At 36.4% G+C, this 14,323-nt stretch overlaps 1 protein-coding gene across 1 annotated transcript in view; it reads left to right on the top strand.

The window, feature by feature from the left end:
* The window catches only part of LOC113078630 (WD repeat-containing protein 18-like), a 36,750-nt gene extending 23,570 nt beyond the window's left edge, over positions 1-13,180 (top strand). Inside the window, exons 5-7 of the mRNA XM_026250950.1 lie at positions 3,861-4,027; positions 9,066-9,134; positions 12,657-13,180. Of these exons, the coding sequence (XP_026106735.1) occupies positions 3,861-4,027; positions 9,066-9,134; positions 12,657-12,785 (365 nt within the window). The 3' untranslated portion in view covers positions 12,786-13,180. The remainder of the gene's footprint in view (positions 1-3,860; positions 4,028-9,065; positions 9,135-12,656) is intronic.
* Positions 13,181-14,323: the final 1,143 nt, after the last annotated feature.

Genomic DNA, 14,323 nt, shown 5'->3' with positions numbered 1-14,323 from the left:
GCCCTAATTTAAACACATACATTTAATAATAATTTATAGCACTAAAGTAGATATAATGAATTGTAGTCTTATATTTAACAAAATGCTTTTCATTAGATTTAATCTCTATCAAATACGAGCAGTAGACAGTGATGACTTGTCTGAGGTACATAAAATGCTACATGACATTTTGTTTAAGTGGTTTTAATGACGTCCTTTGTGGTTGAGACACTATTGAACGATTACATGAGGGGTGCGATGTTTATTCATTTATATTTTGCCTTAAAACTGGTAATAAAGAGGATGGGGTGTTCATTTGCTCTCCTATTGCCTGTCCACGCAGTGTGAGCCTCCGCTGACTGCACGCATACCTCCTCAAATGAACGAGGTCTTTACACTTGTCACAGCACATCAAAGAGCATCACTGCAGCATGCACCATGCAACACATTTTTTCTTATTTAAATCTAATGCACATAATTCCACAGACTTCTCCATAAATAATGTGCACAAAATTTTAAAAGTCAGCAGTTTCCATCTGGGCCTAGTTATTGGACACATTAGTTCCACAAGCAAGATGGTGGTATTGTAGGCCTGAAAGAGGGCTTGTGTAAAGCGTGGGCTCTGGATCCTTTCATAACAGTTCTGATCCAGGTTGAATTGATGAAAAGACCCATATAATTTAATTGCCTTTGGAGAGGAGCGGCGTGTTTCTCCCGCCAAGTCCGCACTGCCGAGAGACCAGCTGCTGCATCACTGCTTACCTGTTTTATCATAATTGTTTTGGCATCGTTCAGAAACAGGGATTAATGTAGACACAGTTCACTGAGCCGCTGCTCTGCAAAAAACCTATTTATCACCGTCTTTTCTTTTCGCGGAAAGTGCAGGGCTGCTTCGGAAGCTCCCATTGCAAACGTGGCTTTGTGTTCATTTGACTGGCCTCAATAAATCAACAATTCTGAGTCGAAAGGCTTCAGAGGAAACGGGGGAGTCAGGTCGCTTTCTTTAATCGCTTCAAAACAAAAATGGCGATTTGAACGCAGCCTGATGCTGATCTTTTAATTAGACCACATGGGCACACACTCATGCATTTTATATTTTTTTTATTATGATTATTATCTTATTTTAATCTAATGATGTCCTGCGACTTGTGCCAGGGGAACTGAAAACCCCTTAACAAACAATTCCAGCCTGGCGAGATGCTTCCTGTGTGGCCAGTTTCAACTGTTGATGTCATCAGCGTCTGGAATGACTCAGTCCGTGAGTGATGGAGCTCATTTTTTAATTTTTCTATCAAACGCCAACACAGTTTATGAGTCTAATCTAATCTGCCAACAGACTCTTCTGTGTGATGGATCTCCTCACTCTGTCTCTTTCTGTGAAATTATGCAATGATTAATCTTTAGAGGATATCAGGATGACAGGACAAAATTGTGCTGTTGAAAACAGTTACTCCACAGTATCTTTGAAGTGTGGATACTTACCTTAATTATGTTTGCTTAATCCAGAAGAATTGTGGCAATGTCTCCAAGACACTTCAAGAAACCTACCTGCAAAGCTACGTGAAAAACAATGTGCAAGTGCACCTAGGACAAAAGCTTTTTTTTTAATGCATAGTGTGGTCACACCAAATGTTGATTTAATTTAGTGAAGTTAATAGAAGTTAATTGATCAAATCTATTTTCGAAAGCATCCTCACTTTACAGCTTTTTTACACAAGTGCGTAAAACTTTGCATAGTACTGTAGCTTTGCAGGTTTCTTGAAGTGTCTTGGAGACATTGCCTCAGTTCTTCTGGATTGAGTCTGTCTCAGTTTGTTCTGTTTCTTCATGTTATTCCAGGCAGACTAATGATGATAAGATCAGATCTCTGTGTGGGGCACTGGCTGCTGTCAGATTCCTTGTGCAAACAAAAATCTGACTGGATTATTACATTTAATGGCAAAAATAATGTTTGGAAATGTAAACCGATATTTCCTACTGACACACTACAGCAAAACATATAAATAACTGACTTAAAATCATTTTTTCCTGGTGAAAATACTAGTGCCCTAAGATTGTTTTATATGTGACCAATGTACTGCATGCAGCATTTAAATGAGGTATATTTGCATACATCCTGTTTTCTCAGAATTAGGTCCGTAAGTCTGCGAACATTTTGAAAATCTGTGTCAGAATTGAATGCAGACCTGCAATTCATGGAAATAGTTTCAGAATTTTTCCATGAAATATATTTGTTCGTATATATTTAAAATAATATATTTAGCTTGTTTATTAAATATATTGGTAATTTTTTTTTTATGTATATCTTCCTTGGGTTTGATATAATGTTGATATATAGTGGGGCCAACAGATCTTTGAAAAAATGATTTTTTTTTTTGACTGAATTTAATTCTGATAATTAAAACCTTAGAAAACATTAAAACCATGGGCTATGATTCTGGCTGAATAAATGTTATGCTTTTTTTGTTTCTAAACTTTTAAACATTTGAACAGTAGTGTGTAATATATTTACTATATATTATTATCAAATGTATCAAAATTCCTTTGTACCAAAGTTCCAGCTTTCAGTGAATCACAACATGCTTTTTAGAACTTTCTCAAATCATGCTGAAGAACATGATTATCTTTTCTTTACACTCTTTTGTTTTGATCCATCAGTCTGCTTCAGGGTGATATTTAGTACCTGAGCTAATATATCTCCCTGGTACAGATGATTTGTGTTTAGCCCTTTTATAGAGGAGAACAAACAGCAGATGCCAGAAGCTCAGTTGGACCTGGTTGCTGTTAATTAATCTCAGGTGAACTGCAGGAACGCTCTTCTGTCCCTGAGAGTGTGTAGACACTGCGTCAAACTCTCTCCTGCCAGTGTGTTTCGGTCAGTGTGAAAGACAGGTTTCAGACACACAGATGCTGTTGTGATTGGTGTCGGTGTGTTCTACACTGACAGTAATGGGCAAATAAAAATGTCCAACACTGTAAGCGGGAAGTGAAGAGCTCTTCAGTGCCTCCGAGTGCAGAGTTGTAAAAGATTATCTGCTGGTTTTATCTCCTCAGCTTCCAATCCAATTCCACTCAGCAGGGGAGAAAACTGAAGTGAAAGAACCTTGAGATTTTCTGGTTTTAGTGTATATATATATATATATATATATATATACACACACACACACACACACACACACACACACACACAGTATATGTGTTTTTTGAAGCCTCTCTTGTTCACCAAGACTCCATTTGTTTGATAAAAATATACTGTACAAACAGTAATATTGTGAAATTGTATTCATTTGACTGCCATCACAAATAAATTAGATTTAAAAATATATTACAATAGAAAGCAGTCATTACTTCTATCTTCAGTGTAACATGATCCTTCATTTCTTAATAGATTGTTATTATTCCTATTTACTATGTGTCCTGTTTAATTGAATTCATTTATTTTGATTTACAGAAAACACTCTCATTCATGTTATTCATTGTACAAATTGTAGATATAACAAGATGTTAATTAAGTGTCATTTTAAAGCGTTACCACTATCCTTCAAACCACTAGGTTTGTCCCATTTTTCAGCAAGAAGCATTAAATAATTAAAAATTTGAGAGAATATGATTTATTTTATATATTTAAATAAGTACAGGTTGGAGTATGTTGTTCACTTTTACATAAAAATATATTTTACACTGAATAACAGTAGAGCACCATTTCACTAATATTATTATTTACATTTCATTTAAAACATTGAAGTTGAAGTTATATTGCTATATTAGTTATTTTGACTGAGGAAATGTTTTTTGAAGATTTCAATATTCACGAACCTTTACTAAACTGCAAGGGTTTTCATAGAGAACTGATATTTTAATCTATCTCGTCTCTTCGACAGGCCCCGTGACCAATGCTGTTATCATACCAGCACCTGCCAACATGTTCCTTTCTGACAGCCATCCATCCGTCCCACTGCCTCGGTTCAGTCGCCACCTGAACCCCTCCGAACAGGGTGACGGCACGGGCCCCGGAGGCATGTGTCTGAGACTGGGAGCCGACACACAGGTAACCACTGAAACACCGCTTGCGATTTAAAGGCCACATCTCATGGAAAATATGATGAGGTCTACTGTGAATGTTTATGAGATGTCACAATCGCTCATTTAAAACAACAGAGTTACATTTACTAATCAATTCATATTTGGTATGCAGGAACTTGGCCTTCCCTGAGAAATACAAAAGGTCACATGCAAAGGTTTAGCCAAAGCCAGAGCTCATTTACATATACAGTCTTGTTCAAAATAATAGCAGTACAATGTGACTAACCAGAATAATCAAGGTTTTTCGTATATTTTTTTATTGCTACGTGGCAAACAAGTTACCAGTAGGTTCAGTAGATTCTCAGAAAACAAATGAGACCCAGCATTCATGATATGCACGCTCTTAAGGCTGTGCAATTGGGCAATTAGTTGAATTAGTTGAAAGGGGTGTGTTCAAAAAAATAGCAGTGTGGCATTCAATCACTGAGGTCATCAATTTTGTGAAGAAACAGGTGTGAATCAGGTGGCCCCTATTTAAGGATGAAGCCAACACTTGTTGAACATGCATTTGAAAGCTGAGGAAAATGGGTCGTTCAAGACATTGTTCAGAAGAACAGCGTACTTTGATTAAAAAGTTGATTAGAGAGGGGAAAACCTATAAAGAGGTGCAAAAAATGATAGGCTGTTCAGCTAAAATGATCTCCAATGCCTTAAAATGGAGAGCAAAACCAGAGAGACGTGGAAGAAAACGGAAGACAACCATCAAAATGGATAGAAGAATAACCAGAATGGCAAAGGCTCAGCCAATGATCACCTCCAGGATGATCAAAGACAGTCTGGAGTTACCTGTAAGTACTGTGACAGTTAGAAGACGTCTGTGTGAAGCTAATCTATTTTCAAGAATCCCCCGCAAAGTCCCTCTGTTAAAAAAAAGGCATGTGCAGAAGTGGTTACAATTTGCCAAAGAACACATCAACTGGCCTAAAGAGAAATGGAGGAACATTTTGTGGACTGATGAGAGTAAAATTGTTCTTTTTGGGTCCAAGGGCCACAGGCAGTTTGTGAGACGACCCCCAAACTCTGAATTCAAGCCACAGTACACAGTGAAGACAGTGAAGCATGGAGGTGCAAGCATCATGATATGGGCATGTTTCTCCTACTATGGTGTTGGGCCTATTTATCGCATACCAGGGATCATGGATCAGTTTGCATATGTTAAAATACTTGAAGAGGTCATGTTGCCCTATGCTGAAGAGGACATGCCCTTGAAATGGTTGTTTCAACAAGACAATGACCCAAAACACACTAGTAAACGGGCAAAGTCTTGGTTCCAAACCAACAAAATTAATGTTATGGAGTGGCCAGCCCAATCTCCAGACCTTAATCCAATTGAGAACTTGTGGGGTGATATCAAAAATGTTGTTTCTGAAGCAAAACCAAGAAATGTGAATGAATTGTGGAATGTTGTTAAAGAATCATGGAGTGGAATAACAGCTGAGAGGTGCCACAAGTTGGTTGACTCCATGCCACACAGATGTCAAGCAGTTTTAAAAAACTGTGGTCATACAACTAAATATTAGTTTAGTGATTCACAGGATTGCTAAATCCCAGAAAAAAAATGTTTGTACAAAATAGTTTTGAGTTTGTACAGTCAAAGGTAGACACTGCTATTTTTTTGAACACACCCCTTTCAACTAATTGCCCAATTGCACAGCCTTAAGAGCGTGCATATCATGAATGCTGGGTCTTGTTTGTTTTCTGACAATCTACTGAACCTACTGGTAACTTGTTTGCCACGTAGCAATAAAAAATATACTAAAAACCTTGATTATTCTGGTTAGTCACATTGTACTGCTATTATTTTGAACAAGACTGTAAATCTGTTAAAAGATGCGGAAGCATAACATTCTCTGCTTCTATAAATCAGACATCATTAAGAGCTTGCTGTATGTTAGGACTGAATAATGTAGCCAGAATATTTGATAGTGTATAATAAATTATTTATCTATGGTTTTTTATATTTAATAGTTTCAAAGGATTATTCTTGCTGTGGTTTTGTTCTTTAAATGCACATTTCAAAGTATAAGTAAATAAGGATGTTTCTTGATTTTTACTCACTTAAGCACAGTAAGATTTGAACATTATATTAATAATTTGCAGTTATGTGCAGAAACAAAATTGTTTTCTTGAAGCAGTTTGAAATGATTTACAGAAATTAGCATAAACATGTTTTTGCTTCAAAAATTTTAATCAGCAACTGAATTTATCAGTTTCTTTATTTCCAAACTTTTCAATGGTAGTGTATAACATATCTTTTGTTATATATTTAAAATCTTTCTTGTCTTGATTTAATGAAGAAATATAGATTCCATTAGTGCCCGCCCACTTTTTCAGCACTGTTGGTTCTGGAAGTATTTTTTTTCCCCAAAGTGATTTTAAAAAGTATTTGTTAAAGCATTATAAGTCATGAACCAAACAAAGAATGCTGCTCTTTTTTCTGCTGTGACTCTGATTGCTGGGATTTTCTGTACAGCATTGTAGGAGCGGGTGATATACTGTTCCAGTAGATTAATCAGTAGAAATCTGTCAGCTGGTTGAGATTGTTGACAGTCCTCTCTAGCAGTAACACGCTCACATGCCATTGCTGTGCTATGTGATCAAGATAGCGTATCATTTGTATACATTTTTAAGCATTTTTTTTTAAAAACAACAAATTTTAAGCCATTGAAATGCAATACACGTGCTCTCAGAGAGGCGTGTGCACGTGATGACGGTGCTCTTAGAGCGCTGGAGTATTTTATATTAACAAGGCATACATCAATGGAAAACTTATTTATTCAGCTTTCAGATGATGTATAAATCTCAATTTTAACAAAAATTACATTTATGAATGGTTTTGTCTTCCTGGGTCACATATATATCATTACCATGAAATAAAATTACTCCTATTGTGATATAAAATTGTGGTCATATCGCCCACTGCTAGCATCATGGGAAATGTAGTTTTTCACAAGTGATTGAGCTGTTAAATATGATTATTTTAAAACAGAAGTGGATGATGGCCTGAAGATGAATGCAACATTTATTAACAGCCTCGGAGCTCTGTCTTTAGATACCTAAATGTTGCTAAATATATCTTATAAATAAATAATATTGATAACAAAATAATTACAAATCCATCATGAATATCCAGCCATCCTCAAATGCATATTCAGGTGGTTGTTCTTTTCCTTTAATGCAGATGTTTAAGTTTCACTGACACTTGTAGAAGGTGTAACAGCTGCATCTGGGTGATACGATTAGTTCCAACCTTTTGTTATCTTTCTTTCCTTTCTGCATATCTGCCGTTTTCCTCTTCCTCCCCCCCTCTTAGCTTATTTACAGAGCGGCTAATCTTCCAGCCTCTGGGAGAGCACATGACATCTGGAAAACATGCTTCTTTCACCTCTGCACATTGAAAGGGATCTTAAAACAAATGTGCATGAATACTTCTACCAGGAAGCAGGAATAACTGTGACCCAGAGGCTGCACCCAACATCACATATTCAGCATGACTGGCGTTCCACACGGCGTCTAAATTAAAGCTGCTCTGAGAAAATTAATTTCTCTTATGGAATTGTTTCTCTTATTCGCTTGGAAGGCGAAACCCGGGCTGAATTGAACCGCTCGACGCTCTAAATAATCGCGACTCGAGGGGAAAGTCTATTAACAGCCTGACTGACTCTATTCAGATGGAGGTCAGCGGTAAGATGGGTTTCCATCAGACCTGTTGCCATCCTGAGTGGAGCTTGAGGACAGTGGGTTATGACTCTGAACTTTGCATAAAGATATTAAAGCTCTTATTTGGCCCTGAATTAGGCAGCTCATGATGGTGAGCTAAAGGTTACTGCCGGAGCTACAGAGGTCAACCGCTCTGCTTTCATAACTTATTCTGAAGCTATTTTTTATTAAGCTTAATCGTCTGCGATATTTGCCAGCTGTTTATTTTTCCTGAAAAAAATTCATTTTAATTGGGCATTCATGTTATTTTGCATTGGTAACAAGCCTCCACAATCTTTCCTGGTTGCGGTTGCCAGATTACAAGACTTTAAATCCTCTGTCCAGTGGATTACTTGATGTGTCCAGCTTGGCAACCTTGCACATGTGCTCTCTCTGTATTATAATAAAAATGCTTCTGAGCTGAAAACACAGACAAAAAATTTGTTTCATTTTGTGGTGGAAAAGGTGCTAGTGAAAATTAGACTCCTAAAACTAATTCTACAGATTTATATGCACTTTGTATCCTACTTTTAATAAAACTTGTTCTTAATTTTGATTAAAAAGCAGTTGTGCTGCTTACTATTTTTATGGAAACAGTGGTTAATTTTTTCAATTATTGGTTAAATTTTTTTTTTTTTAAACATTATAAATGTCTTTACTGTCACTTTTGATCAGTTTATTTTGTCCTTTCTTTATAGTATTAATATTATTAATTGTTTAAAAGTATTTATTTCAATACAAATTTTTACTGCGCACATACTTAAATGGTAGTTTAACCAAAGCCTCCACATTAAGGAAATTCTGTAGATTTGTGAGTGTCTGTGGGTGTTTGTATGAGCACAATCAAACTACTATGCTGAGCAGCAGCACCTGCTTTACTCCTCTTTCTGTGAAATCAGCAGCTCTACTGTATCCATCGAGGCAGGAACGGTAAATTCCCACAGACGGGCACTGATGGTCCGTAAATCAGCAGAGTAAGATGGCAGGATCTGGGAAGGGCTTTTAAAAAGAGATTGACCTTGCTGAGATTTTCATTGTCAGCCTTAATAATCTCGTTGGACCCTTGGAACAACGTCATCCCCTGCACAATCCCCCAGACACTTATTCACTGTCAGCAGTGATCAGCCTGCAGGAGGCGGCCATGATTAGACCTGGTTTGTAATTGACCCTCTACCGTTTGGCACAGCCACTTCAGGGAAATGCTACACAAAAACACCTTATTTGCACAGGCGATCATTATTGTAGCTTAACATGTTATTATGTTGATGTTTAAAGTGATTTGCTTTGTCTTTTCACTCTCTCAGGGGCTGGAGGGGACATATTTGGAGAAAGCAGACGAGCTCTACTCTCTGATGTGTGCTGTCACTGACAAGGTAAGCGGGGAAGTTCACCGCTACTGTCGTTACTGTGAGCTGAATTTTAGCAAGGCTTTTAAGGCGGAGATGGTTTGTAGCCTGTTGGCTTTGATTTTTTTAGATGATCAGCGTGACGAGAGTGGAGATGGAGCACTTGTCATGAGTAGTGTGGACTAGTGCTCATCCAGGCAGAGTAATCAACACATAAATGCCAATTTAAGATGGCTAACAGCTATGCCCATCTGGGCAAAGAACTCAACCTTTTTATATGAATTGCAATGAAATATTGTTTAAATAAAATGTTCAGCAAATTAAGGTTCTTTGCTATGATATCCAATGCGAAATTTCTCTGCCTATACCGATAACCGATTATTCAGAAAACTGATGATGATAGATTGGTTTTCTTAAGGAAAAAAATCTCTCTCATCTAATGCTGTAAACTTATACAGGGAAGCAATTAATTTGGTACATTATTATAATAATAGAGGTTAAAATTAACAACAGAGACCAAACTACTGTATTCAACTGCTATTTACGTTCAGATATAATAATCGCAGTCAAATAAAAACTGAAATGTTTGCGTACAACTCATTTGCACGTAAGGTAGTTTTCATACAAACTTATCTTTGTCAGATTTATTCAAACACACATAATTATCAATATTAATCTCCCTCTAGTGTGTTTTAATGCTAAATATCCAACTGTGAACACTGGATAACTTTCCTTAGTTTTACTTTATATTTCCTTTACTTTAACATAGTAGATGTAGTACGTCTGAATTTCCTTCAGACTACCCATATTAATACTACATAGAACGCACTTTTTTTGTCTTAAAGTTCAAATTCAAATGTAGTACCTATTCAGACAGTACGCGATTTCAGATACACTGTTTATCTCTTGTAACAAAGAACAAATCTCTTTGTGAGTACTGGACAGGAGGTGTATTAGATATAATGTTTGTTGAAGGGAAAAACATGGACTTTTTCCATATAAGCATATCATTGCTTTTATCAGTTGTCACAAATTATTGTCTGATGTGCTGGTGCATCCCTAATTATATGTGGCTTCAAGGCAGCCAACCAGGCAGGGTAGGTGATTTGGTTCAAAACCATTTTTTGTTTTGCTGGTTGAAAGTCTTCACATTCCGATAGCAATCACCAAGTTAAGTGGTCTAAATGTATTCATATCGTGTATGGAAGCCGTAGGATCATTAAATGTTTGCCCAATCATATCGCTCAGTCAGAGGCCTGCAACCCTCCACCAACGCCATCTCACGTTCACGTGTTTTTTGCTCTCTGAAATCACCAACCTTTAATTTTTGACGTGATCTACCTTCCGATTCGACTGGTAGACTGTAAAATGAGCAAATCAAAAATCACATAGACCATCATTCACTGAGGAATAAATGAATAAATTCTGAATTAATTGATAATAGTAGTGTGTTAGGAAAGGGTTTCCTGGGACAAGTTGGCTATACAAAATATTTACAGCAGCATGCTGTGATTTACAGAGGCGATCGATACAATACTACAATCTGTCATATCGAGCATCTCACTCACTGGCTCTTGCAGGAAATGAGCCACTTGCACACATCTGTCAGAGTCTCGGCTGATTCACACCGCCGATAGAGCAGCTCCACTGGGCCGCTCTTATCCCAGAGTTCTGCCTCTCTCCTCGGGATGTTGAAAGTGTATTTGAGAGCAAACGAAGGAGAACACCATCAGACTGGGCTTGAAGCTGAACTGATTAACACACAAAGCCTACTGTAAGAGTTTATCTTCTCTCAGCTCAAGCCTTTAGAGTAGCGGAGTGCCTTCAGTAGCCAATCCTACTGAAAATGTGACACCAAATTGTTGTATTCTTAATTTTATGAGCTTCCTTAATTAAGAGGGGGTGTCTGTATAATTTCGGCCTATTTGACATCAGTTGTTCAGGGAATTAAATACAGGCAAAGCACAAGCTGTGTACCTCATAACTCTGTCCAAATACATTATTTTAGCCTCTTTAAAATGTCAAAGTACAGTGAGGCCAGATGGTCCCAGCAATCCTGTCCATCTGGAGGGACCGACGGGTGTTTTGGGGTTTGTTGCCGTTATCTGCCTCCAAACGCGTTCAGGTCGCCATAGAGGTTGTTCCCTCTTCCTCATGGACCTCCTGACGCTTTTAAAGGGAGTTCGGCTCTTGCAGGACCATTAAGTGGATTAGTTTCACTCACTCAAAAGGGAGCTGGATCCTGCAGGAGAGCTCAGAGCCCGCTGTGTTTATTCAGGAGATGTACAGTATGTAAATAAATATATAACTGGAGAACAGGAGAATTTTTTTTTACCCTCCCTACCGTCTTAATCTGGGGGAAATGTGCATCGCTGTCACCCGCCGTTTGCCTGCATGGGAGGAATCGAGCACAAAGGGAATGTCAATATTTCCTCCGATGGATTAAGGAAGCTCTAAAACGGGATTTGATGACCTCAGCGAAAATATATGATTAAACTTGAATTCTTAGCCGCAGGTGCAGGGTGTTTTTTTCTTCTATATGAAATAACCTCACCTCCTCATTTACACAGCTCATCTTCTAATGTATATATGCTTGAGATTTAGCTCTTTTAGATTAAAGGAATATTCTGGGTTCAGTACAAGTTAAGCGCATTCGACATCTGGGACGTTTTTTTCAGTAACCACAGAAAATAATATTCTCTTTGCCAAGTTCTTTAAAACAAACACATTGTTTTTATAGTAATGCATTTACAACCTAAGTGTATGACAAACTGCTGTACTAATATAATGAGCTGTGATTGCTCCAGTCATAATATAATATAATATAATATAATATAATATAATATAATATAATATAATATAATATAATATAATATAATATAATATAATAATATAATATAATATAATATAATATAATATAATTAGTTCTTTCAGATGATTAATCACGATTAATAGCATCCAAAATGTTGTTTATATAATATATGTGTGTGTATTGTGTATATTTATTATGTATACATGAATAAACACACCTACTGTACAGTATATATTTTGAAAATATTTACACTTATTTAATACAAAAACGCAGGATATTTTTCTTAAATACATACATGCATGTGTGTGTATTTATATATACGTAATAAATAATATACACAGTACACACACATATATTTTGTTAGCAAAAACTTTTATTTTGGATGCGATTAATCGAGATTAATCATTTGAAAGCACTAAAATAATATATAGAGTAAGATAAGCTGTAGTAATTCCTGTCACAAAGGTCATGGAAATATGATATATATATCAATTTTTTGTTGATTGAGAGTATTATTTGAGACATTTGTACAATAATATGTTTGTTTAAATCTATTAATTCTGAAGTATGTGCCTCACATACAAGTGAATATCTGTCCCAATAATTTCTAGAAAGTAATCTATAAGAACACGTATGTGTAATTGTGAACGACTGGAAAGGTCATGGAGATTGAAAGTGTTGGGACTCTGTTTGTTAAACAGCGATGTGATGATAAGTGTGGCTCTGTTCTCTGTCAGAGTGTGTTTGGTGATGGGGAGAACACTAAAGTTCGAGTGTCTGAACTGGAGGAGGAGGTGAAGACCCTGAAGAAGATCAATAAAGATCTGTATGAGTTCTCCACTCAGCTCCTGACCAAACCCAACTAGAAGAGCTTCCAGCTGCAGAGGTCCTCCGTCAGAACAGTCGGATCAGTACCAGAACAACGGGAGAGAAAAATGCATCAATTCTGCCCAATTTTTACGTCCTAAGTGCAGGATTTTTTTCACATCCTTAAGCACAAGGACCTGGAGGTATATTTGTAGTGTGTTTATGTGGTGACATTTACTTTCTGTATTATCGTAGGCATAAACTTCAATTATTTGGTGTTTTTTTCTTAAAAAAAATATTTTGAACTGTACACTTCATAAAAAAAAAAGTTGCCTAAAAATCACAGGTGTGACATTGTAATCATTTTTCAGCCTCTTTATTTTTATTCCAACCAGCACGTAAGAGACAGATCTTTGAAAAGATTAAAAATACTAATAAACTGGTGATGTGTCTACCTAAAAGCTTATTTATTTATCGTTACAAGCCTTTGAGAACTTGAGTTTAACCCCATCACGGTAAATTTGGGAATTATATACTGATAATTTGATTGGTAACTGCAGTATTTCTCTGTTTTGGTGTGTTTTGTGAAACGTAAGTCACACAATTAATATAGAATAATATTCCATAACATTTCCTTATTTTTTTTAAGGAGAAAATGTCAGAGTATAACATGATTGAAAAGAAAGACAAAATAAGAATAATCTTCTCTCAAATTGCATTTTTTTTGTGTGTTATTTTTATTGTTACTAACATTTAAATGCTTCTTTAGTTCAGCCCTGTCAAGGGAAATAATATAAATTATATACTTGTTGGCTAGATAACTGCAGTATTTTGTAAAACCCAATTAATAAATAATAATATTCCATCACATTTAAATAATTTTTTAAGGAGAAAATGTCACAGCAAAACTGGGTTGAGCAGAAATGCAAGTAAAGAATTCTTTCAAATTGTATTAGTTTATTTATTTATTGTTACTAACCTTTAAGTGCAAATTTGGAAATGATATACTTACTTTGATAGATAACTTATATTGCAATTATGGTTTTGGAGTGCTTAGTAAAATGTAAATCTATACACAATATATAAAAATCTGAGAGGAAAATGCCAGAGCACAACAGGGCTGAACAGTGTCAGAAATGGCTAATGCTAAAAGCATTTTTAAAACAAACAAAAAATTCCAAATAAAATGTTTACTTTAAAAAAAAAAAAAAATCCTGCAATAAAAAGAAATCATTAAATGATGTGTGGGCATTTACAGTAGTATCAGAAACTTTCAGTACTTTATCAGAAATCTTTGTTCTGACCTTTGTCTTCAGTAAAACCTGAGACATGAGCTCATTCTCCTGCTGTACATCCAGCAGCTGTCAGCGAAGTCATCGTTTTGTAATTTGAAGCTGGCCAGAAAGATCAGATTAGCCGTGTTCATACAGCCTCACACTGTCGTCTTGTTCAAATGACACTTCGATCTGGCTTCCTCCACATGTGCCTCTCTTTCGCTTTGCTGTGCAGCCTAAAACTTCATAAACACCTTCCCCCGCACAGCGGCTTATTTTCCATCTCTTGTTACAGGAGAGTAAAGCTGCCCTCTCTGTGACCC

Source organism: Carassius auratus, unplaced genomic scaffold (assembly GCF_003368295.1).
Source record: "Carassius auratus strain Wakin unplaced genomic scaffold, ASM336829v1 scaf_tig00026159, whole genome shotgun sequence".
In the NCBI taxonomy this organism is placed as follows: Eukaryota; Metazoa; Chordata; class Actinopteri; order Cypriniformes; family Cyprinidae; genus Carassius; species Carassius auratus.
This window is presented reverse-complemented; position numbering and strand designations above follow the sequence as displayed.